This window comes from Ascidia mentula, chromosome 3, assembly GCF_947561715.1.
Source record: "Ascidia mentula chromosome 3, kaAscMent1.1, whole genome shotgun sequence".
Classification (NCBI taxonomy): domain Eukaryota; kingdom Metazoa; phylum Chordata; class Ascidiacea; order Phlebobranchia; family Ascidiidae; genus Ascidia; species Ascidia mentula.
Window position 1 is genome coordinate 17,930,814 of NC_138568.1, and position 24,110 is coordinate 17,954,923.

The window sequence follows — 24,110 nt, forward strand, 5'->3', positions numbered from 1 at the left end:
AAATCAAATAAATGCAGTGAGGGTAAATGACTCTGATTTCGTGGGGTAAAGTCAGAATATTGTACTTTCGATCATACCGTTTGTTAAATTCGTTTCTGAATCTGTTGTGGTGTAATGCAATTTACATTTCAAATATCACCCATCATAACCAATAAACAAGCATTGTTCAAAACCGTCGTTGGGAAAGTTACGAATCGTGTTTTGCTCTACGTAGTACGTGAGTATACTAATCATTTTATTATCAAAAATTGGACAAATTGTGTTGTTTGATGCAGGCGTATTTTACAGGTGTTTTGTTCCGTTGCTTTGTGAAGTTCACTTTAGGGATCCATGACCGAAACCCTAAAAATCCGACAAGGCAACACGAAGGCGCCAATGCCGACTTGTTCAATCAAGTTTGGCAAACATTTTACGTGATGACGGATAATACGAACTTTCGTTTTGTAAGATATTTTGTATTTGTTGAGTTTTCCCATTTGATACTCGTTTATATACTTTGCAGGCTGTAGTAAATTGTTTGTGAACCAAGGCCTGCAAAAAATGGCCTTCATGGATGCGAAAAAGAATGTTAAACTTCTCTATTTGGAGGTTCCCGTTCATTCCTCGAAGTCATTGACGAAAAGAACAAGCGAAATATTTGTCAGTGAAGGTAAAACACGTTTAGCATTTTGTATTTCATTGAATATTGTCTGTAAAATACATCTTGTTTACCTTGTAAATTTAGTAATAGTAAGTGTTTTGTTTAGGCGATCCAGAGGACCACAGACTGTCAGATAGTTGCTCCTTTCCAGACTCTGGTGGTGGACAAGAAATTCCTGTTCTGAACACCAGTATTACACGGACCCTATATTGGTATATTTTGTTATAAAAACCTGTGTTATTTATATGTTAAGTTATATCGAGCAATGTTAAATAGCCTACCCTGCGACAATTGTATGTCCCCTAGGGATGGGCAATACAGAAATCTAGAACATTCTAGAATAGTTAAATCGAATCCAGAATACCGAATCCTATTCTGTTTTTGTTTTATCTTGTACACTGCAGCACAACATGCTGATATTTTTTCTGCGGTTCTGAGTTTTAATGAAATTCACCTTTAACTCGCTCTGTCGTATCAATACGTTTTTTATCAAACACAGTTATCAGTTTACCTGACAATTTTAAACGACAGATTTGTTGACAATTATAGTAGGGCACCAAAGTTTGCCTTTAACATTTACGGACGGCTTACATTAATTTTTTAACACCGTCGCATGCGCAAATACAGAAATAGAAGGTAAATAACGCAACCAATTATTCGGTTTGAAGACAATTTGAATTCGGATAGTTTAAGATTTGAATCCTTTGGATTCGCTATTCTGAATTGCCCATCCCTAATGTCCCCATAAAGTATTTGTTCATATTAAAGTTTATATTTTTGCATTGTTATTTTTAGGCGAACCCATGCAAATGTCTTGGATTTGTTTGAATATTCATTTCATGGTGACCTGCGTCACAACCACTATGAAATTATATTTCAAAACTCAAAACTTTTGCCAGGTTGGACATGCTTTTTATTATTTGAGAAATTGTTTATTTGTTATTATGTGTTCATCCTTGTGAAATGTGCATTTTCTTAGCATTCATTCATTCATATAAATTATCAAATTTTGTGTAAAATGGAATTCGAATGCATTTAGGAGTACGAGTTTTTTACAATGGTGGTCAAGTCGTTGTTCTCTTTGCCACATTGCACGCTGCACATCGACTGACCCTCGCTGCTCCTCATCTAAGAAATAAGGTACATAGATATGTATATATATATATATTAAAATCAAAATGGAACACTATTCTGTATATACAACAGAACTTCCCAAACTTTTTTGTTGTTCAACCTCATTTTAACAGAATAATTTTAATGCCATTTCTTCATAGATAGCCTTTTGCAATACCTCTCACTTATTTACTGAATATTCTGTTCGCATTTTTTACGTGAGTGATGCGTTCAATAGATCTGTTAGAAATAGAAAGTTTTGCAAAGCACCTCCTTTCCAAAGTTGTGTTGCTATCAAATTGATAAAAACTTAAAAATGATCATCTTTGTCCCTATAGGATAGATCAATGCTTCAAGGGCTTTCCTCAAGTAACTTTGAAGATGCAAATAGTAACTTTTATTTTGCGCAACCTGAACACTTCAGCACTATGTCAGCTGCCATCACAGGAAACAATGCAACAAAACAACACACTGGTGCCATCTTTACACTTGTTAACTCAAGTGGAAATATTTCAATTGTCAAAATGCCGAATAAGGGTTAGTGAAGAAGTTTTGCGTTTGTCGTTGACAAAGTCTGTAAAAAAATATTTACAAAATGTGAAAATAAATTAGTTTTAAATGATCATGTTGTATGTTGCTTTCCTCTGTACACAAATGGTATATTCTACACTAACATCTAATATGCTAAACTATATTTGCAACTTTTTGAAAACAATCTTTAACAAAGATCACGCATTGGCTGATATAAGACTGGTGTACTGAATATCTTTGTATGTAGACAACATTTCATATTTACACACCTATGTTTTACCAGTATATACATCTTATTTAAAGTTTGTTTAATTGTCAGGGCAAGCCACGATGCTACAGATGAACCGTGCATCACGTATGTCACGTTTGTGGTCGGGAATTAATCCTTGGGCAGGCAGCGGCTCAGAGGAGACACCAAGTGGCCTAAGTTTAGTCTGTATGAATTCTGGAAACCCAAAAGTTATTGGGATCTGCCAAGACCATAAGCTTAGAGTGTGGTCATGTAAGGTTAGCATCTATTACAAATATGTATTTACTACAACTTTCAAAATACAAAAATATTTTACTTCTAAATTCTTTAGCTGACAAGTGGTGTGTGTTTTATACTGTACGCTTGTAACAGTTTTTCTACATGCTAAGACTAAAAAAATGTTCTTTGTAAGGTTTGGAGTCTGAAATCTGCCACTCAAATGATACTTATGTATATCCCAAATAGTAAAACTTTTTATGTTAATTTTTGACAATTTGAACCTCCATGTGTGTTTAAACTATATATTCAATGCAAACTTTTTTATACCGCAGACTTCAGACTGTGTGTCACAATTTGACTTAAAACCTTATCTGTCAGATGATCAACCTTCACCGGATGGAAGTAAATATTATTTGTTATATTGTAGTATTTTAAATTAACCCACTTTCATTGTGGTTATTCCCAGGTGGCAGTCACAAGATCTGCGTAACTTACAACGAAGCTTATGAAGATTGGACGATTTCCGTGTACTTTGGATTCGATCCAACCCCAAGGTTTTTTATTTTCAAGGTAAAGTGATGTAAATTTTTGTTTTACTTTGTAAGTTGTTAAACCTGGATTAAGGAATTAAATTAAATAAAAAAGATTCAATTGGTTTGTGTTCCTGTTCCAACAGGTATATTTGTTTATTTGACCTGTCATTGTGTAGCCTACATTATCCAAAATCAGACAAGAACCTAAATCAAAATACCTGTATTGCGTTTAATCTTATTGTCAGCGTGGGCAAGAAAATGAATAAAATGACATGTTTTCAAGGAATCATAACTTGTATCCTTATCTAATATTATGTAAGCCAAAGAAAAAGGACTATCCAAGTTCATTGCCTATTTTTTGCAGGGCAACCAGGATGTATCAGAATTAGAACATATTTCCACAATCCATTTCAATCCTGATGCGGCAGCAGTTCAGTCACGGTTGATTGATTTTAGGGTCAACGCTGATAACCACTTGTGGGCGCTGTTGCTCGACACAGATGATCAGATGTCATTGTCAGTGTATGAAATGGACAGAGCTATTTGGCATGAAGTCGCATTGAGTTCGCCCCCATTGAGTGATGTAAAGTCAATTTTCTTTGTTGTATTTTTAATGCATTTCATATTAGCGTTGGTTTATGTGCAAGGGCTGGGCATCTTTTTGAGATTAAACTTTTTGAAAAGATATTTTTATGCTTTCATGGGAAAATTCCTATAGGAATTGACTTTTAAGCTTAAGGACATTCTGGTGGTGCTTGTGTTTCGAGGAAAATTGCCAGCTATTGATTAAATTTTTTCATCTTATGATATGAAATTTTTTTGAAATAATTATTATGGTATATTTTTTTTATTGTTAGGTCGCTGTTCCAGCCCACCTGACTGTCCGAGAAGCTTATCTGAAGCAGTTGTTTCATATGAATAAGTTTACCCCAGCAGCAATATTAAAGGCCCTTGCTATCCACCAGAAGGCAGCAGTGAGCACAAGAAATATGTCAATCAAGCTTTTAAAGGAAAAAGTTATTTCATATGTTGAACAAGAGGTTTGACTTTTGTTTTATGCTTATATTTAAAAGATGTTGTTGTTTTTTATATTTTTTAAAGTGAGATGTTGAAGTATACATTAATCTTTCCTGTATATAAAATATTTTGCTATAAAGTCTTTGTAAAATTCCTGATTTGTTGCAAACACACGTTAAGCATAGTTATTGTTTGTGTGACCTAAATCTTTTTTTGTCCAACCTTAGTTACACCAAAAATTTCATGTGATATGACCCCTAGCGAAGTGGTGACAGCGTGAAATGCAAACTTGTGCCTTTAAACCTTTACATTCCATGACCCTCAAGCTACATATACAACCCGAATGTTCCCCAACTCACACTTAAAGAAATATGGTGTTAGGCAAGTCATTGACTACAAGGTGTTTAACCAAATACAATTCCGCAGGTGAACATGCTTTTACCTGATGAAGGAATTAATGCTGAATTACTTGCTGATGCTCAAGTGAATGCATGGCAGAAGTTCTATAGCTCTTGTGTGCAGTATGATCGCTTTCTATCCAAACCTAGTGGTTTGCTTGTCACCGCCGATGGAAATGTTTCAGTTATCAAGAAGGTGAAGTAGTTTTTGGACTTCATTCCTGAATTTATGAACACAAACAATTAATTTTCTTCAAATTCAATTTTGTGTAAACATATACAATGTGATGCATAGGTATTTTACCTATCCCCCAAGCAAAAAATCTTTGTATTTCTAGGGATACTGATAGTTCCGCTAACAGTTAAAACAGTGCACTGTTTTCGATGTTAATCTTGTGTGTTTTCTGTTTCTAGAACCATGTATCACATCTTGTCCCAGTTTCATCATTGGAGGCTGTTTGCAGGGGTGCAGACCCAGGCATATTTCAATCAATTCTTCCCGATGGTTTGTATAGGAATATTAACATGCTTGCATTACTAGTATTGTAGTATGAAAATACTTGTGGCTGGGTTTTGTACATAGCAGTTTTGATTTTTTATAATATATATAAATACACTGCATAAATTCACAAACAGGTTGGTGATATGTGTGAATGTTTAGAGAAAGTGGCATTGCTTGTAAACTTTGCAACTGCCAAATAATTTTATTAGGTTGATTTTTATATCTTAAATGTAAAAATTTCAAGTTATTTATCATAAGGCTTTCCTTGTTGTGTGATGTGTATATTTATCTGGTAATTTTTTTATTTAGTATCAAGTTTGGTCTGATGTATATATATTTTAGAATTTGTTGTTGGTGGCATGAAAACATTCAAAAAACCTCAACCATAAGCACTGTCTGCAAATAATCATTGCAATATTTTCTTCAAAGAGGTGAATTTTGATGATTTGTCAAAACTTCTTTCTTCGCTTGACCTTCTCTCCTGTCTCCTTGGGCCTGAATATTTTGAATCTCTCGTCCAATCTCTGGAAAGCAGCAGCAATCCTGTGGAGGCAGTTTGTGAAAATCTCAGCTACGTCAAGGAGTTAACCAGGTTTTAATACTTTCCGGATATTTAATTACTCTTGTAATAGGACGGATATTTAGTGCAGTTTTATCCATAGCATGATGTGGTTTGTTGCTCTTTGTGACTTTGATAGTTAGTGTTAGTGTAAAATTGTAATAAGGACTTAATGCAGCACAAAACAATTTTGAAAACAAAACATTTAGTCAGTATGGTCATCAAACATGTACATAATTATGGAGTGTAAATGAAAGCATCCCAAATTAATGCATTTAAATTTCAAACCAAGCTTAACGAGACAAAAAAACAACATAATAGTTAATGCTTTGTTTTGCAGTGAAAGTTATGATTATCAAGATGGAGTTGACCGTATTGGTGATATTGCATCAGCCACTCACATGCTTATCACGTGCTTACAACCATCTGCATTAGATTACGAATTTGGTATTCATATTTTACTGTTAGACTTTTTAATAACTTTAACCATAGTAGTGTATATGTCAATGTTTTTAACTTTGTTTAAACTTTAAAGTGTTTTTACAGAAGTGGAAAACTGTACAATGCTCGGCAGTGAAGGGAGTCTGGAGATTTTATCCCGAGCAGTGCAGCGCTATGTGGGAGATCGACTTCACCTTTCTCTCTTGCTTCTCGTTTTTGCAGTACTTGAAGACGAACAGCAAAATATGGTAAATACATGGTTAACTTGAATGCACAAATTCGTTTGAACCAAACTATGTATTTTGTAAGCTGCATACAGATGGCCAACTGCTTCCACCTATAAGGTCTTGGATGTTGTTATTTTAAAATCTTTTTTACTGAGCCAAAGATTATCTTATCTCTTAACATGACATTGGAAATTACAGTAACAGTTATATTCTTAACGTTTCAATATTGCACTACCACAGGATCATCGGAAAATGTGTGTATTTTACAAAAGAAAAACTAAGTAGTAATGATGAAGCTGTTTGTGTTTACTGAAAACACCTTTTTCATCTGGTAGTGCGAAATTTATCAAATTGTTTAATATTTTTATATATTCAGTCTCCGGCCAGGATATCAGTATTTGTGCAAGCCTACACTGCCATCTGGTGGGCAGTAACAGAAAGAGCGGAGCATGTGTCCCAGTCTTCTTTGTAAGTCATGTCAATTTTCTATTCCAAAATTCCATATTATCCAAAACTACCTTTGTCATATCTTATTTTTTTCTATGGCCCATTCAAATACAATTAACGTACACCGTACGACCTCCATAGTAAGCCGCACGTAAATGCTAAAAGCAAACTTAGGTGCCTTACAACAACAAATATGTCGTTCAAAATTGTCAGATACGCTGACAACCTTGTGCGATAAACCGTATTGAAACGAAGGATCGAGTTAAAAGTGAATTTTATTGAAACACAGCCGCACACAAAATATCGGCGTCACATTACAAAATATAAGCCGCCCTCAATTGTGAGTCGCACAAACGGTAGGGTAAAATACCTTATAAGCCGCGGCTTACAATGGAGTATATACGGTACTTCAGATACTTTACATTAGCAAATAGTTGTTTCTTGTCAGAGAGAGCACCATGCAGACGCTCACAATGCACGATGTCACAGGCGACTCCGAAGCGCCCACAAGCGGTTTGCTGGAATACTTTCTCAGCACCGATGGAGGGCGTCTCGTAGAAAGTATTGTAAGAAGCTCGTGTCAGGATTTCGACGAAACGGCCGGATTTAATCCTATGCTAGTCGCGCACGCAACTGCTGCTGTTGTCCAACTTTTGTAAGTTGTGCTTGTTTTACTCTGCTGTAGCTTAGTGTTGCACACACAAAGAATTCTACCTGTTTCTCTTGCTTTTCCTTTTATTTAAGTTGTTTAGATTAAACGTATGTTTCTGCTAATGCATGGCAACAGTCGAGGTCATTTACTCCCAGCTAGGGGTTTATGGAACCCAAGGGGTCCATGGGATTGTTTAGTTCGCTACAAGACACCCAGTTGAATTTACTGATTGGTTCACAGATATGTTGATTTCACAAAAGGAGTCCGTGACTACAAATATGTTGAAATTGGTTAAGATAGTTGTTAACGTGATCATCAATTTAAAAAAAAAAAAAAAAATTTTACAAAAAGTTTCACTTTATGTTTCCACCGTTTTCAGGTGGCCGCTTGGTCCCACTTTGTCTTTCCCCGAGTTCCTGTTGTCCAAAGGCCAGTTTTCCAGACTGCATCGTTACATTGAACGTGAACTCAACTCATGGTGCGACTTCTGTCCTGTGTACAACCTGTACTTACTTGCCCATTGCTACTTGCACACCGGCCAATACGAGAAGGTAGGAAAATTGTGTGCAGAGATAAACAATTCCAACAACTTTCGATTTAGAAACAGGCATGGCTTTGTATAGCTTTAGGACAAACTATACCCCTTTGCATAGATGATGCAAACTTTATTTTCAAACGTTTCAATTGCATCTGCAATGTTTTTCAACACAAATACACGTCAATAATACTCCCATTTGCAAGTATTAGTTCCGATTTTTAAATTTTGGTTTCCAATAATTCGTATCCGATTATTGCTGAGGAATCCTGGTTACGCTACAATACTGTTTAAACTCATGCTAAAGGGACAATAAATGAACGAAAGACTTTATTTGAATTTAACTGTCCAAAATCATAACTACGAACAGCAACTATGGACGTTTTTCTTGTTTTTCGAAAATCAGTGCTTCATAGAATATATGTAATGCAGTTCAGTCAGCTTGCGTAAAAAGCAATTTTAATAAAAATTAATAAATTTGGATGATCTTATTTGAGTTAAGTTTGCGTTATAAATTTTTTTGGTAATTTTTTCACCCAGGCCGTGGAGTTCTTCATTCAAGCCGGAGGTAAAGCAAGCAAGGAAGAAGTTTTGATAAACCGAGTGCTTCAGGTAGAGGATAAAACACTACACACTCCAAGTCAACTAGAAGTTCTGTATTACACAAAGGTAAATAAATTGCACCAAGTTGTGTTTTTGTGGCTTCCACTCTTTACGTTCTGTATTGCTTGTCATAAAATTTTTGCTCGTTCTTCCAGGTTATTATATAAAGCAGTGATTCCCAACCTTTCTGTGGTTACGTACCACTTGGAGGTAAAACAATTTCGACGCGTACCACCTAGTTGATTGTTACAAAGTAACATAGGGCATGAAGTAACAAACATTTTAAGATCACTGACGATTTTTTAAATTCGAACTGTATCCGCAAATTACGGTACGGTGCTCGCGTACCACCTGGAATGCCGCCGCGTACCACCGGTTGGGAAACACTGCATTAAGATTTCTATGACTTGAATGGAAATCGACACTTTTTTACGAACTGGATTTTGTTTGAAGTTTCCAGGTGGCAAAAATTCGATGTAAAAAAAACATGCTATATTTCATATAACGCAGGTGCTGCAAATATTTGAGGGACTTGGCTTAAGTGAACCCTGTGTTATTTTAGCAAAACATGCAATAGGGAAAGCGGCCGGCGGAGATAGCAATTTGGTAAGCTGTGGTTTGTGCTGTTGTGTTTGTAATGTGTATTGGTAATGTGTAGACTTGACTCCTGTAAGGTTTAAGTTTCAGTTTACCGTAATAAACTGGACCAGTTTGTCAGTCGTGTTGAGTATCTAACACACATTTCCCACGTTTTTGTAACTTTGCACTTTAATGACTCATTTCCGAAGTAACAGAATTAAACATAAATTTTTCATGTATTTTCACATTCGTCATCTCAGTAAACATTTACTAACTTAAAACCTTTCCCCCGCAGCCAATCTTATGCTCAAGCGTCTTCAGCCACTGTCTGGAACTCCGTCGCCATGACGACGCCTACGCCGCGATTGTCACCAATCCCGACCCAGAACACAGAAAGGTACGAAAAGTTTGAATAAAATGCAGTTTTTTCATCTTATCTCACTTGGTTTCTTGACAGGACTGCCTTCGTGCCATGGTCGTAGCTTTATGTGAGAGGAGAGAATACAAAACGTTGGTTGAATATCCATACGGGGACATGTTGGACGACGTAAGTTTTAATATGATTAACTTACCTGTAAGCACTCTGTTGGTACGGATTATTGTGTCCGTAAAGTTTATTTCCGTGTGCATTTTGTTTTTTAATGTTGTGCTTTATGTTAGGGATCCACAATACAAAATGTTTACGCTTTGTTTTTTGTTTTATAAACAATATTTATATAAGCACAAAATAAACAAACGCTCATTTCTGAGGATCAGTTTGCAGTAATTAGGGTATGGTCAACGACTTCTCCAGTGCTGCAAACAACTTCTTTTTGTACTGCTATTTTTGCTGCCAAGCATACTAATTAATCAGAATCGTTCCTCAGGATTATGATAAGTCGCGCCGGATGGCAGACGAAACGTCGGTTTCAAATAAACACTTTAGAAACTTATGTGCCAAAAGAAAGATTCTGATTAACTTCTTTTTGTCTCATTGAATTCTTGAAAACATGTTTCATTCGTTTATAGCTCGTCAACATATTAGAACATCGTGCCAGGAGTTGCGACCTTTACTCGACCAAACACAAATATTACGACCTGCTCTTCTCTTTTCACGTCAACAGAAGAAACTACAGGAAAGGTGGTTACTTATTTGCAGCGTAAAAAAGCCAAAGGGCAGTTTAAAGGGATCAAAAAATCTTAAACGTCACGGATAGATCTCCTACTGACAACTTTCATTGGTCTTGGGATCGTTGTACTAAAATTCTTGCATAAAGTGATTACTAGAACTGACTTAGTTTATTGCGCAATCATCAACTGCTGCAGGATATGTTCTATTTAGTTAAAAACTGATGATGCCTTATAGGCGAAATATATAAATTCTGTAAACCAGTATATTGGATGATTGCGCAATAACCTAGGTCAGTCCTATAGTAATCACTTTTTGTAATAAACCTTACGTGTTTTTTGTTATAGCTGCCAGTACAATGTACGAGCAAGCGTGGAGATTGAGCGTGGATTCGTCCGCCGCCAATTCCGTGACGTCACTCAAGCAACAGCACGTGTGTTTGGTTGCCACGGTAACGTGCTTGCAATTGGTGAATTCCGATTATCGGTGGATCGTTCACCCAGTCACAGTGCAAGCTCGCCACGAGGTAAACGTACCAAAACATTTCACTTACATAAATCAAATATAAGCATTTAATTATAAATATTTTTGTTAGCCTTCTTTATTCCAAAACTAAACGTGCGTTCCAAAGCAAATTGACAAGAAATCGGCAAAAAATGGTTATGATGTAAATACATGCAACAAATGTTTTGTGTGTTCTTTGGCAGGAGTTGGTGAAGTCCCCCAAGCGCAACTCGGACGGCGAGATTTTAGAACCCATGAGAGGTAAGTAAGATTACGTTCAGTATTTCCTTACAAAGCTATCACTGATTTTATTTGAATCAAAGACTATTTAATTTAATCTCAATGTCTCGACGCCCTCATCTCGCAGCTTAACATGCAAAGTTATTTCAGTTACCTTGTACAATTTTAATTAGGATTGTAAATGTAAATATTATTTGTTTGTGTCAAGTAAAATTATCACAAGGACTCAACAATGGTTATCTTATGATTTTCCTGCTAGGGAGGAAAGTTGTGATAAAAGAGTTGGTTGATATACAGAAGGAAACTCTCCTCGTTGAGATGAAGATTGAGATCGCCAACCAGAGCAAGGTTGAAGTTGTTTATTTAACCAAGTAGTCTTAAATGTTTTTGTACGTTGTACCTTCATCACGAGGTTGTAATTAACGCGGGCGCCTACATTTATTGTACGTTAAGCCACGATTTAGTGAAAAATATATTGAAACTTTTGAAGTATAACTAAATACAATTTGCTGCCACTGTTTATGAGGTTTCATCTGTGTACAGTGTTACTACCCCTATAGTTTGGCAAGACACATTTATCGTACGTCTCTACATTTATCGTATACGTTAAGCCACGATTTAGTGAAAAATATAACTAAGATTTGTCAAAAAAACTTTCAGAAAAATAGAAAAATACAATTTGCTAACAGTGTTCATGAGATCTCATCGGTCTACTGTTTTAAACCACGGTATACTATGCCTACTCAGCCAAGACACAACAACACTCAATTTTTACGTTTTTTACAGAATAAATCCGCAATCGGTCCAGCAATGAGTGCAGCTGAAACCCTTTCGTTGTTGAATCACAATGCGCATTATGACCACGCGTTCCAGCTCTGCGCAAAGTTTAAACTATCCAATATCCCAGTGTTTGAGTCGCTGGCGACAAGGTACTGTATCTTTTTTCGGTTTGACTGAGAAATGAGGTCGATTTTTCAACAATAGTCTGGTATTTGAAACGTAAATTGCTCCATCTGTAGTTTAGTTACAAGATCACTGGTTAAACTAATAAGGAATAACATTCTGTGTTGTGCAACAATCATGACTGGCGCCTTAGTTGGTGTTTTAGAATAACCCAAACTTGAAACCCAAAGCAGTTGACTTTCCATGGTTAAAATCTGTTGACATTGATTGTTTTTGAACAAAACACTGAACATGCTTTTAGTGAAATATATTTTATACCATATGAAAACCAAACGAATAAAAGTAAAACAATTCAAACTCATCAACAGATGTGTGAAGGCATCTTACTCAAACGACGAATCGCAAATAATGAAATGGATCAACAAAAATGCCCGCGCGACAGCGCTAGACCACGGTCACTCAAGCGTGTCCGACATGGCATGGAGACTGATCCGAGACTACTTAGAGTTACACGTGACCCCAGATGACGCAAGCAGTCGCCACAGAGCTGTGTTGAAAATCATACTCGGCTATGGGTTCACCATACCAGCATGGTTCCTGTCCGCTTATAAGGTACTGTATGTGCTACATTATGGCATTGCGGTGTTTATCCACCAAAGTTGGGACATTGACTCTGATTCTGCATTTCATGTCTCATCAGTGTAGCTTGTGATTGCAAACCATCAAAGCAATGTTTTACATTATGTACTCAAAACAAATTATCAATTATAAATACGATTGAGTCATTTGAGAATACGTTTCATCTAATTTAACAGAAGCTCAACTGCCCGGAGTTGCTTCGAATGTTAATCTCCTACGATTACTTGGAGGAAGCAACCAACATTTCACTTGACTATATCGACGCAGTACTTGGGGTGGTGCCGGATCAATTTGCTATAAAGGTTGGTCATTTTGAGTTGATAAATTAGGTTTTGGTTTATCCAGACGTGCGAGTCACCCAACCTGTTTCGCAAGGAGCCATCATATATATTTGAACCGTGACATCAGATTCAGGATAACCGTTAAATGCAAGATTATTTTGACGATAATGGTATCTTGTAAGCGGTTATAAAACACTTATTCCTAATTTCCAGATATAAAAGGGTTTAAATACTAAAATGCCTAAAATGTAGTGACGAGCAACTAAAACCAAGTTTTATGTAATTGTGCGATCTAAACACCTTGATTAACCAATAGTATGGTGCTGTTGAGTGCATATTGTATTTTAATTAATCTGTCCTTACGGCACAATTAAACGCACACTTTTATCCCGTTTCGCCTGCTATTCAGCTAGGCTTCCTCCACAGGAAGGACACATTAATTAAAATACCCTTTTTTATCTTTTGGGATATCAAAATGGGGGCCAGATAAACAGCCTTGTGGACCGAATCTGGTCCCTGGACCTCAGTTTGGTGACTCCTGATCCAGACACATTTTACCAGAAACCTTGTTCATAGTTGGCTGCCACGCTTCACCCATGAACATTCATGATTTACCTTCAAAATTTATGCTAACTTTCTGTGACAGAAATCATTATCCGTGTAAATTGTGACCTCGGTAATATTTGTAAACTCTTCAATTACAAAATATCATCCACAACTACTGTAGATCTGTTTTGTGGCCTAATATTGTCTATCCTTTGATACAGAACACACTTTTAAGCACGGGTGGGCAGGTGTGGTTACCTTACAACGAGTTTGAACAACTGCTGGAGATATTGGACGAAATGAGACTCCAGGAAAAATACGAAGCAGTAAGTTACACGGTGTTTATACGTTGAGTTTGGCGTCTCTGTTGTTTAAAGTACCTTCTTTTTGCACAAAACGAGGGAATGCAAAGAGTTTACATTCTTTGATGGCTGTAAGTTGTCCTAAGTCTATCTTTGATGTAAATGTCAATGTAATTGAGTTTACTGTAAAGATTAACGAAACAAAATGAAATCATGTTTCATCTTAGAGAAAATTTATGTGATAGTTTGAGGATGCAGATGTTATAACTTGTTGCTAAAAAAACAACAGGTTTGTCAAAGAACTACTAAAATTACTGTTCCGTAGTTGGTTGGTTTCGAATTTCGTGTTGGAAATATGACACCGCTATATACTATATAATCATCTGTTTTTTTGTTTGTTTTTTAAGTTGCACGAATCGTTAAGCGACAAATTGGAAAACTACTTCCAAGAAGCTGAGAGAATTTCAGAAGCAATGTTGTACGCTAGAATGGCGAGTTGAAACTGAGTCCCATCTGGAAGTTCAAACAAATCAATGTGTGTCATTTTCACTGCCGGTCTAACGTGATTTTCTAGTAAACAAAAACTTTCGACGGTTGTGCTTGCTTGCAATAGTTTCCAGTGCGTTAATTTAAACCGACGGGACGCAGGAAAATGTCTTCCCATATTGTGTTTAGTATAGTTATGTCCGGCCGGATTGCTTAAATAAGGTAGACTTGCAGGTAATGCTGTGAGATAGGAACGGCTTGTACTTCTTGTATTTTTTTTGTAGACTCGGAGATGCCTTTTCTAGATTTTAGCGTTTATGTGATTGTGGTAGACTTGTTAGGATAACACTGCAGGGTGGTTGCTATCCTGGCAAAATACGTCCTGATGATGCTGGCGCAACGAGTCTCAATAATGGTCAGACGTGCTGGCCAGTTGCCACTAAATTGTCTGTCCTCGTGTGCGTTGGGCTAAGATGTGAACAGGCGTTTAATCCAAACAGTTGTTTATTAATAAGTTAGAATAGAAGGATCAGGTACAGCAAAAAGCTTTGCCGCATAAAAATACAGTTACGTGATATGCAATGCTATCAGTCGTGAGAGGAAGCCCATAGACTCGGTAAACACCATTTGGATATGATAATTTGATTTCCCCTGTCGTAATAGCAGCCGAATTACGCCGTAAACATGTGCAATGAACTGACGAGAACCGTGGGCTGTTATCGAAAAGCTGCCGAGTGAAGGTGGAGGTATTTACATATTAAAACAACACATATATAAGCATGCGCATGAAAAAGAATAAAACGCAAGGCAAAAACTTTCATACACTAGAAAACATGAAAACAGAAGGAGAAAATTTTTGCGACCCAATCGTGGTGAACGAAAAATTAAGGCATGTGAGCAAGTGTCCCTAGCAGAAATGTAAATGGTTGACGAGGTGATTTTGCCGCAAAGCCCAAACAGACCGCGTGGAATGTTTACAAAAATAAATGAAATTCTTTCCCTTGTGTAGAAGAAAAATATTGTCGGTAGCAGCATTTTCGAGTTAATATGTAACAAACTATGTACACAGCACTTAGAGACGTTGCTGTTTCAACAAGGCAAGTCATCAGCAAATGGTGTCAAGCGGGAGCAGACGGTAAAGAGATCAAAGCGTGCTGAAACTCCTTTACATGGTTGCCTCGTCACTACTGCATAAAACTACATTTTTCAAGCTTTCCTGCATACAAAAACAAGTGTAAAAATGTTCACGTGTAATTCAAAGCAACATAATTAAGAACAGACCTTCATTATCTGAAGTTGTCTTGGTGACAAACCGCAAGACATCAATTTCAATGTCAGTATTTTTCCATCACATTGAGAAAATGCTTCTATTCCATTTTTGCCAATGTCATTATCAGAAAGATCCAAACACTCAATCTATAATCAGGACAGGTGCATGTGAATTTACTTGATTTAGTCAAAAACACCATTGTTTTCTTACTGGTGTTAGTAGGTCTTTGGCCTTGTCTGCAATTTTGACCATTCCCTGATCCGTTATTTGACACATGGATAAAACAAGTTTTTTAATTTTTTCCAAGCACTTGGAAAGAAATTCAGCTCCTTTGTTTTCAATTTCATTTCCTTTGAGACTAAGACAACAAATCTATAAAAAAAAAAGTATATACTTGAGGAATTTCCACCACAACCTTCAGCCAATATTAGTTACAGGTATTGGTAGTTTGAGTAGACATTCTGACAGTATTTCCACTCCAGTATAAGTGATGTGACAGTTATCAAGGTAAAGTTCATTGAGATTTTCAAGACAGGGTGCCAGTAACTTTGCACCTTCATCCATTATTCTGTTGCTGCCCAAGTGAAGAACATTCAGCTAGATGGTAGAAAAGTATTATTTATGTAAGATGACTGTCTTTATGTTTAAATAGATTTACTTTGGTATCTTGCAGGCACTTGGTAAACTGTTTTAATCCAACAGCAGTTATTTTACATTGTTCAACAGCTAGGTGATCAATTTGAGGTAAACAGCCTGAAAGAGATTCAGCTCCATTGTCGCCAAGTTCTACTTCAGAAAGTACCAGCTTTTTGATCTATAAACAACAATAAAGGTAAAAGGATTGGATAAATTACAACCTTTATTTCTCCATTACCAGAATGCCACTCTCAATTTCGGTGCATAACACATTGAAAGCATCATCAACAAAGTGGCATTTATACCTTTGATGTGTGACAACTATAACTGTCCCAACATTGCCACCTTCTTCAACATAACATTTTAACACATAACCCAAACTTGCCATGTCACTGGGCAATAATTGACATTCAAGCTCAACTTTTTCAAAATCCCATCCAGTAACAACTTGCAATAACATGTCATGATCTTGAGCAGAGTATAAAAGATTTGCCACTTCAATCAGGTTATAATAACCTTTATCAAGAAGATGTTTCACCAGGTGTTTTTTAATTACATCTCTTTTATCAGTAAGAAGGTCTGGAATAAATCTTTTTAGCATGGTGAAGACTTGTCGGTTGCATAAACCAAACAGAAACATCTTTATATTGTCTGACATATAGAATTGTTTCCAATGTCTTTCACTTTCATCAATTTGAGCCCAAAAAAGATAAATAGAGGCAAAGTATTCTTTCCAAATTTCAGAGGAAAGGCACAAGACAAGCATCTTTGGCTTCAAACTAATATTGACATGCAGATCTAACCGATCAGCAAAGTTTAGAAGTAGAGGAATTGTTTCCTGATTCATTTCCAAATCTTCAATGTCTCGTTTAGAAATATAGTTTCTACATTTAGGAAAAACACATTGCCATACCACACAACAAAAATTCTTGAATTCAGAAACACATTCCTGAATTCCATTTGATGTTAATGCTTGGCAAAGTTTATTTGTAAATAATAGTGACATAGTCAGATGAGTAGAATCTTTCATGCTGCTGAAAAAGGAAAATGCCATGTCCATAACTACAGGAATGTGATAGTAGCGTGCAACTTGTGTAACATTTTGCATTTTACTAAATATTTTCTTCCAATATATGTCTTGGGAACTTTTTTTTAATCCAATAACTTCCAATTCAGATTGTGATGAAAGAAACTGGGGCTTCATTTTTGGACTATAAGTGAAAACGGTTAAAGCTTTTTTAAAAATTCGTCCCAACATGATGTTTTTTAATATGAGGTAAGATGAGCATTTAGTAAATAAAGTGATTTCATTTAGAGAATTGTGGGTAGGAACATCATGCACACCATCAATGACAATCATAACATTTTTATCCCTGCTCATTTTTTCCAACAAGGCCCGATCGGATTCAGGTGGGTGACTCCAATCAGGGGCAGTACTACATAAAAGAAACTGCAAGACATTACATTCCTTTGATAAGTCAATGTCTGAAAAAGAAATGTAAAACAATAAGGGGGAATCCAGAAGCTTGCTTGACAAAACATGCTTAATGAGCAGCTTTGCGAAAGTAGTGTCTTTGATATTGTCACATTCAAATTCCACTCTGGTGCAATTTTGGAGAATATCATCCACATCTAAACTTCCGTTATAAAGTTTTGCAAAAACTTCCTGCTTATCGACAAACCATGGGTTTCGCACTTGTTGCACAATAGCAAACTTATCGACTGTTAACATCATTTTATGACAAAGATTCCACTTCGCGGTTGATAATTTGTTTTTTAATTCTTGTTCTGTGATAAAAAATATAGAATGACAAAAATGAGGGAAATAAGGTTCAGCTAAAAGTTGAACAAATTTACAAAATTCATTAGTTGCACATTTGACATCTGTGTACAACTTCCTTTTAAACAACACCAACTTTATCAAAATTAATCAAGTACTTTATGAAACCATGTGCTAAAAAATGGGACTTTGCCCCAAAACACACATTTGGGTTGTATCCGTGCACATGCATGTATTTTTTGGTCCGGCTAACTGTTGACAGAAACTCTAGACAGAAACATCTGCAAGTAAAACTACTTTCATACCTATTGATTCAATGTCAATATTTGCTTCCTTACTCTCATTTTTCTGCAAATATATTATCAACATTGTAATTTTGTGTTAAAACTTACTACAAATAAAAATGCAACTGCCCTTTACCTCTACTTTAAATCGAGATGAAATCAGTTTCCTTTTGTGATTTGCTGTGAATGCCATAAAAAACTTTGTAATTGAGGAATATACCAAAATAAGTGGGTAATATTTGTCATTGTTTGTACAGTTTGATTTGTTTCTTAACAAATATTTATATTTTCTTGACATTAACTTTAATTAAAGGTATTTAATTTTTATATAAGTGTAGAATTTCCTGTTTAGAAGTGTACCATTTGAGTGGAGGATAATGTTGACTTGGTTAACATCCCCCTTAACACCGATAACATTTCCCGACATATTTGATACTGGAGTGGAAATACTCGTGGAGGGGATTTCTAAATATCAAAAATGTGGTAAGGCATCATTCCATGTCAAATCTCCTCAAAATAATGACAATTTCTTCAATTTTAAAGAAATTTGACACATGTGTTGTGTTCTGAGGCACAGTGCTAAATTCCAAATTTTTGTTAAGTTGGCTCATACATTCTGTTTTAAACCTCTGTATTTCAAGATATACTGGGCCAGTTTTGATGAATTTGTTGTTGTTTGAAAGGAAATTGAACAAAGATTTAAATATGTGATTATTTTTTGTTTCTTCATTACAATGACCCTTTGACCTTAGTTATAACCCCAAATTTCTCTTTTTTTGCTATGAGGTATACATAAATCTTGAACAGCTAATAACCTACAGGTCACACATCAGACAAGGTAACATTTGGGGTCATAACAAAGGTCAAAGGGTCATTAGAATAAGGAAACAAAAAAATTAAAACTACTTACAGATTTAAAATCTTTGTTTAATCCCCTTTAAACAACACAGAATTCATCACAATTGGCCAGTAGATTTTGAAAATAGAAGGAATACCCAACTTTGCCCCAAAAATTTAAGGAAGCACAACTTTTCAACCACTGGTTCGACTGAGCTAAGATTAAAAATTTGTGACTAAGCCATATAACTTAACACCACATGTCTTATCATAACAGGTAGTTGTACATACATCAGTGCATTTTAACCTTTTTGGCAGCATGGAAACCTTGAAATAGTTCAGCAAATATTGCACAACACCAATTTTGGAAAAACTACACTTTTCGCTACAGAATATTTCAGTTGTTAAACTTTAATGACTTAGATGGAACTCTGGGTATGCTTGCCAAGACACTAGGTTAAAGAGTTCTGTCATAGGCTACATGCTAAAAGATTGAAACAACCTGTAGCTATGCAGTTAAAGGGGCATCAATGTCCTGCTTTCCTTAATAATGTATTTCATAAATATTTGCACCTAAGCCAATACCAATACAAAATTAGCATTTCCACCTGAGTGTGTTGATTTTGGGGCTTGTATTTTTCTTCGTTTTCCGTACATGTTCCAGTTTTCTTTTCACAACAATTTTAATTCATAAATCATTTTCATGGTGATTTAATGTCTTGCAGCAGACATTGATCTGTTTCAACTATAATCAAACTAAACTGCACACATATATATATATATCATTTTGATTGAATAAATTGCTTGTACCACAAATGCACATCTCTAATCTCTATCATTCAATTGTATGTTAGCAACCACCAGTAAGTACCTTTTTCCTACAGTGCCGTCGCAGTGAACTGCATTTTTTACTTAATGCAAATCATATTTTTGAAGTCCATGGTATTGATATGCTCCATTATTGTTTGACCGCCTTACTTGAAATGGGACAATTAATTGTGAGATTACCTTAACCGCTCCCCCACATTATTTTGTCTAAAAAAAGCACAAAAAAGTTTGGGTTTGTTTTTTTGTTAAAAATGAATCACAGAAAGTACCCTCTATTTGCAGTTGAAGTGCATATGACACGGCCATGACAACTTTGCGTAAAACTAAAGGAACATCTATAACATACATATATCCAAAGTTTTACGGTTCTACGTCAACTAAAAAATGTAGAAAACTGCACGAAAAGTAGCGGCGACCAAAAACCGTAAACCTTTTGCGCTGAGGAGAAAAGGATATCACACAAGGCGGGAAGGCGCTTGCGTCGAAAAAATGATTGTTTCGATTGGAGAAGGCGCCTTTTTTTGCGGTTACAAATAGTTTCAAACATTGGATAATCCACAGATTACGATACCTTGAAGGTCAGGTCAGGTCAGGGTTTTTGCATCACACAAAAATATGTCATTGTGAGTTGTGACGTCACAAACCAAAGGCTTATTTGCCCTAATAAATGGAAGACCATAGGGTATAGCAGAAACGACATAACTCTGTACTTCGAGAAGACGGGAATAGCGCATTTCTTTGCTAAGTGACATTACATGACGCCATTTTGGATGTGTTGTCATAACTTTAACCCCGATTTCGTTCGCAGCGGCAAAAGTGCGACTTCAGCTGTATCTCAGAAACCAGTCGCCGTATCAAGCTACTTTTTTCACCAAAAATGTTCTGAAGTTATGAACATCTCTTAGTTAACATATTTTATTTTTACGTGTCATATGCACTTTTAAGTGAAATCACCAACTCTCCTCTACACACGGCATTTAGAATAAGATATCTTATAACTGTTTATTGGGCCCCAGGGCTGTCTGTACTGCCCAAAAGACTGGCAGTTTTGCCCTTGCTGTCTGAAAGCAAGGGCAAATATTTTTTTCACTGTTGAGCAATAATAGTCCCCCTTCAAGAGTAGTAAAAGACCCAACAGGGAAACTACCAGTTGCATGAAGGTCTATGACCGCCCAAACTCAATTTTTAGGATTCGAGATACGGCCTTAAAGTGATTTAACGACCAACAAAATGTACTTCCTAGAAGGGTTGCCAGATAAAAAATAAAAAAAAACGGCCATAAAGATACAAATTTTTTGTGGACCTTTTAAATTGATTTTTAAAACCAAAAGGCATTTTGGGTGTAAAATACATGTTACACGGTCATGGCAACTTTGCCTAAAACTAAAGGTACATCTACAGCAAACATATATCCAAAGTTTTTCGGTACTACGTCAACTAAAAAATGTAGAAAACTGCACGAAAAGTATCGGCGATCAAAAATCGTTTTCGCTGAGACGAATTTGACGCAACACAAGGCGCTCGCGTCAAAAAATGCATTGTACATAGGAGTAAGCGCCTTATATTGCAAATATCGAATAGTTTTAAACATAGTAGAATCCACAAATTACGTTTCCTCAGGACAACGTTTTACATCACATAAAAATAAGTCACTGTGACGTCACAAACCAAAGGTTTGTTTGTCCATTATAGGAAAACCAAAGGGTACAGCAGTAACGACATTACTCTGTACTTCGGTAAGACGGGGATGGTGCGTTTCTTTGCTCAGTGACATTACATGACGTCATTTTGGGTGTGATAACTTTAACCTCACCTTTGTGTTGTCTTTAATTTGATGATTCAAACATTTCTAGCGAAAAATGCATTTAGTGGTTGATTGTAGCGAATTAATCAAATCATTTACGCGAACTAGTAGGCAACGCCAGATAAAAGTGATACTATATGACAGAATAATTGAATTGCATATTCAGCTAATTTGGTCGGTTTTCTCTCGGCGGTCTTTCTGTATGCAGATCAAGTTAACATCAAAATCCGTTTGTTGCACTTGTTCACGTGTTGTGCCCCTGTTTAACTCAAAACTATACTAAACCACTTGTACAATGTTTTCCATTCCTGCTTGCTGCAAGCACTCGTACGACTAAAGCGCCATCTATGACGTCACGCAACGTGAACCTGTTTTTTCTCTGTCCCCTAATCTTGCGTCAGATCATTTTCCCCATATAATCAGTGGAAAATGCTACAAAACAATATCAACAGTAACGAACTATGTTTATTTAAGGAGCTATATATTGCGTCGGACAAATTCTTCAGTCGAAGTCCGCACATGGTCTGGACTGGACACTCAATTTAGTTTGGTGTAGTCACACATTTACCTGTAACTCAACTCCACAAAACAGCAAATGCGACTTTAACCTTATCACTGGCAATAAGCACGAATTCCTACGTCATAGACGCGTAGTAAAAAAAACAATTCGTATGATACAAAGATAATGTGAGAACCATTCGAAAGTGGAGTAATTGTCCATTATGCGTGTTGTACAACTTACGAATCACTCAAGTTGGACTCCCGGGCAGTCGTTGCGGACCACGGTTTGGGAACCCCTGCTTTAGGGGATGAAACTAACACAGTGGCAATTGCAAAGGCGATGCTAAAAGTGTATATTTTGATGTTTTTGTACAAATAGATCCGTATTTTTTAATGTTGCGTTCTTAAATGCTTTTGGGCATTGTATTGTGCTATGAATTAGACTGGAGAGCCGACATTGCAGCAAATAAAGACAAGTGTATTTACGTATCATTGCCTTTTTCTCTTTGTGTCGTCGTTATAGCTGTCACGTGATGTACTGTTCAAATCGCTGTGCATTTACATTTCCAGTGGATTTCTAAGTCAGTTTTCGTTCAATTCGATTCTCTCATTCAGGCAAAGATATCCAGGCAATTATTAAAACAACGAGCCTTTTTGCCTTTCACAGACTCATTACAGTATCAGGTATAACCATTCCGAACACCGCAAAACCCTTGGGAACTTACGCGAGAATTTTTTTAGGCCGCATATCAGTATTAAATCCCCACAATCTAGTTTTGAAGGCTATCACCATTAATACCCATACTGAGTGATTTGCTTTTTTGCCAACAACATTTCCTGTGGTCAGTGACCCATGAAGATCTACTGCTACTATTCATGGAGAAAAAAATTTGATTGCAGCTGCATCCGCCAAAACACAGCAAGGATCTGAGGAGCCTCCAGGAGGATCTTTTGTCCTATAGGATAGCAAAAACAGTCCCAGGGGGCAACCAAAGCAACTTTCCTGTGACAATTTTTTTTGCGTAGAAAAGGGTTAGGGCCAACATTAAATTGCAAATTGGATGAGGTTTTTGTGATTCATTTTTTCGCAAAACCATCTTACATTTTTTTGCAGTCCATTTAGCTAAAATAATGACTGATCGGGGGCCTAAATGACCCCTAGGTGATGCTTTAAGCAACTATCTTGCAACTAATTTTCACCTTACTGCGTAGCCAAGAGGCGGGCCTAACATAAAATCACAAATTAAGGTATACTTCTGTGATTCAATTTTGAGCTACATCCCCTTGAACATTTTGGTGGTTTTTCAACTAAACTTTTCACAGCACCCTGCACCAAACGTCTGACTGACTGAGAAAAGCAAAAAATGCACTAAAACTGCACCAAACACGCTGAAAATCGCCCTGGCTACACCACGTGACTTCTTACTCATTCAACCAGAAAATTGACCCCAACGCATCACCGGTTGCCTTGTGACGGAACTGAGACTCTCTATGACGCAGGAGTACAAGACGGGCATTCCCCGCGGGCAAAACTATTTTAATAGAATTACTGATATGCGGTCTTTAGGAACAGGTCGTAGTATTACTTTAGATCAAACGCAGGGTAGTTGAGTTGGGCAGTCGAGGTCATAAAACGGCGCTTACATGAAAAGGTGTTCAAGACACCGATAATTGTTGTGCTAAAGGTCGTAATGTGTTTACACTTAAGGTGATAAATGAAGAGTTCGTTCGTTGGCAAAAATCGTGGGTTTAAACCTCACGGGGTCGTGACTGATCCAGCTTGGCAGTGAGGTTTGAATTCACGACTGTCGTCATCGAACAAACTCATCACCCATCTTCTGAATCATATTCTGTTACGAATATTTTTGGGGGAAAAATGGTGCAGATTCAAAATTTCACTATTGACATAAATCCT

General features: G+C 36.5%; 2 protein-coding genes across 4 annotated transcripts; one reads left to right on the forward strand and one right to left on the reverse strand.

Annotated features, from left to right (window-relative positions):
- Positions 1-357: 357 nt before the first annotated feature.
- LOC145894310 (nuclear pore complex protein Nup160-like) lies at positions 358-14,352 on the forward strand. The gene is made up of 32 exons (XM_082982854.1): positions 358-443; positions 503-649; positions 747-852; positions 1,436-1,539; positions 1,680-1,780; positions 2,092-2,290; positions 2,604-2,791; positions 3,086-3,155; positions 3,220-3,323; positions 3,651-3,869; positions 4,144-4,326; positions 4,730-4,897; positions 5,116-5,206; positions 5,633-5,795; positions 6,103-6,209; positions 6,309-6,451; positions 6,807-6,898; positions 7,326-7,532; positions 7,909-8,080; positions 8,605-8,733; positions 9,178-9,273; positions 9,542-9,643; positions 9,704-9,793; positions 10,255-10,366; positions 10,702-10,880; positions 11,062-11,119; positions 11,358-11,446; positions 11,885-12,027; positions 12,370-12,613; positions 12,817-12,942; positions 13,689-13,793; positions 14,177-14,352. Exons 2-32 carry the CDS (start codon positions 541-543, stop codon positions 14,267-14,269), a joined length of 4,092 nt encoding a protein of 1,363 aa, XP_082838980.1. The 5' UTR covers positions 358-443; positions 503-540; the 3' UTR covers positions 14,270-14,352.
- A 379-nt stretch (positions 14,353-14,731) lies between these two features.
- On the reverse strand, positions 14,732-20,274 carry LOC145894446 (uncharacterized). Of its 3 annotated transcripts, XM_082983039.1 has the most exons (12): positions 20,160-20,274; positions 19,934-20,097; positions 19,671-19,823; positions 18,586-18,690; positions 18,362-18,405; positions 18,247-18,289; positions 16,400-17,949; positions 16,184-16,339; positions 15,961-16,122; positions 15,736-15,897; positions 15,537-15,671; positions 14,732-15,471 (listed from the first exon to the last, which is right to left on the reverse strand). In XM_082983039.1, exons 3-12 carry the CDS (start codon positions 19,717-19,719, stop codon positions 15,421-15,423), a joined length of 2,457 nt encoding a protein of 818 aa, XP_082839165.1. In that variant the 5' UTR covers positions 19,720-19,823; positions 19,934-20,097; positions 20,160-20,274; the 3' UTR covers positions 14,732-15,420. The 3 variants fall into 3 exon arrangements, with proteins under 3 accessions (XP_082839165.1, XP_082839164.1, XP_082839166.1); XM_082983038.1 differs by having other exon boundaries at positions 19,671-20,097; XM_082983040.1 differs by lacking the exons at positions 18,247-18,289; positions 18,362-18,405; positions 18,586-18,690 and having other exon boundaries at positions 19,671-20,097.
- Positions 20,275-24,110: the final 3,836 nt, after the last annotated feature.

Excerpts from the sequence above, each read along its gene's own strand:
- LOC145894310 (XM_082982854.1), top strand. The coding sequence starts at position 541 with ATGGCCTTCATGGATGCGAAAAAGAATGTTAAACTTCTCTATTTGGAG. Across the intron at positions 7,533-7,908 it reads GCTGCTGTTGTCCAACTTTT|GTGGCCGCTTGGTCCCACTT; the intron begins GTAAGTTGTGCT and ends CACCGTTTTCAG. Across the intron at positions 10,367-10,701 it reads CAGAAGAAACTACAGGAAAG|CTGCCAGTACAATGTACGAG; the intron begins GTGGTTACTTAT and ends TTTTTGTTATAG.
- LOC145894446 (XM_082983039.1), bottom strand. The coding sequence starts at position 19,719 with ATGTACGGAAAACGAAGAAAAATACAAGCCCCAAAATCAACACACTCA. Across the intron at positions 18,290-18,361 it reads CATCTCGATTTAAAGTAGAG|AAAAATGAGAGTAAGGAAGC; the intron begins GTAAAGGGCAGT and ends ATATATTTGCAG. Across the intron at positions 16,123-16,183 it reads AGTGCCTGCAAGATACCAAA|CTGAATGTTCTTCACTTGGG; the intron begins GTAAATCTATTT and ends TCTACCATCTAG.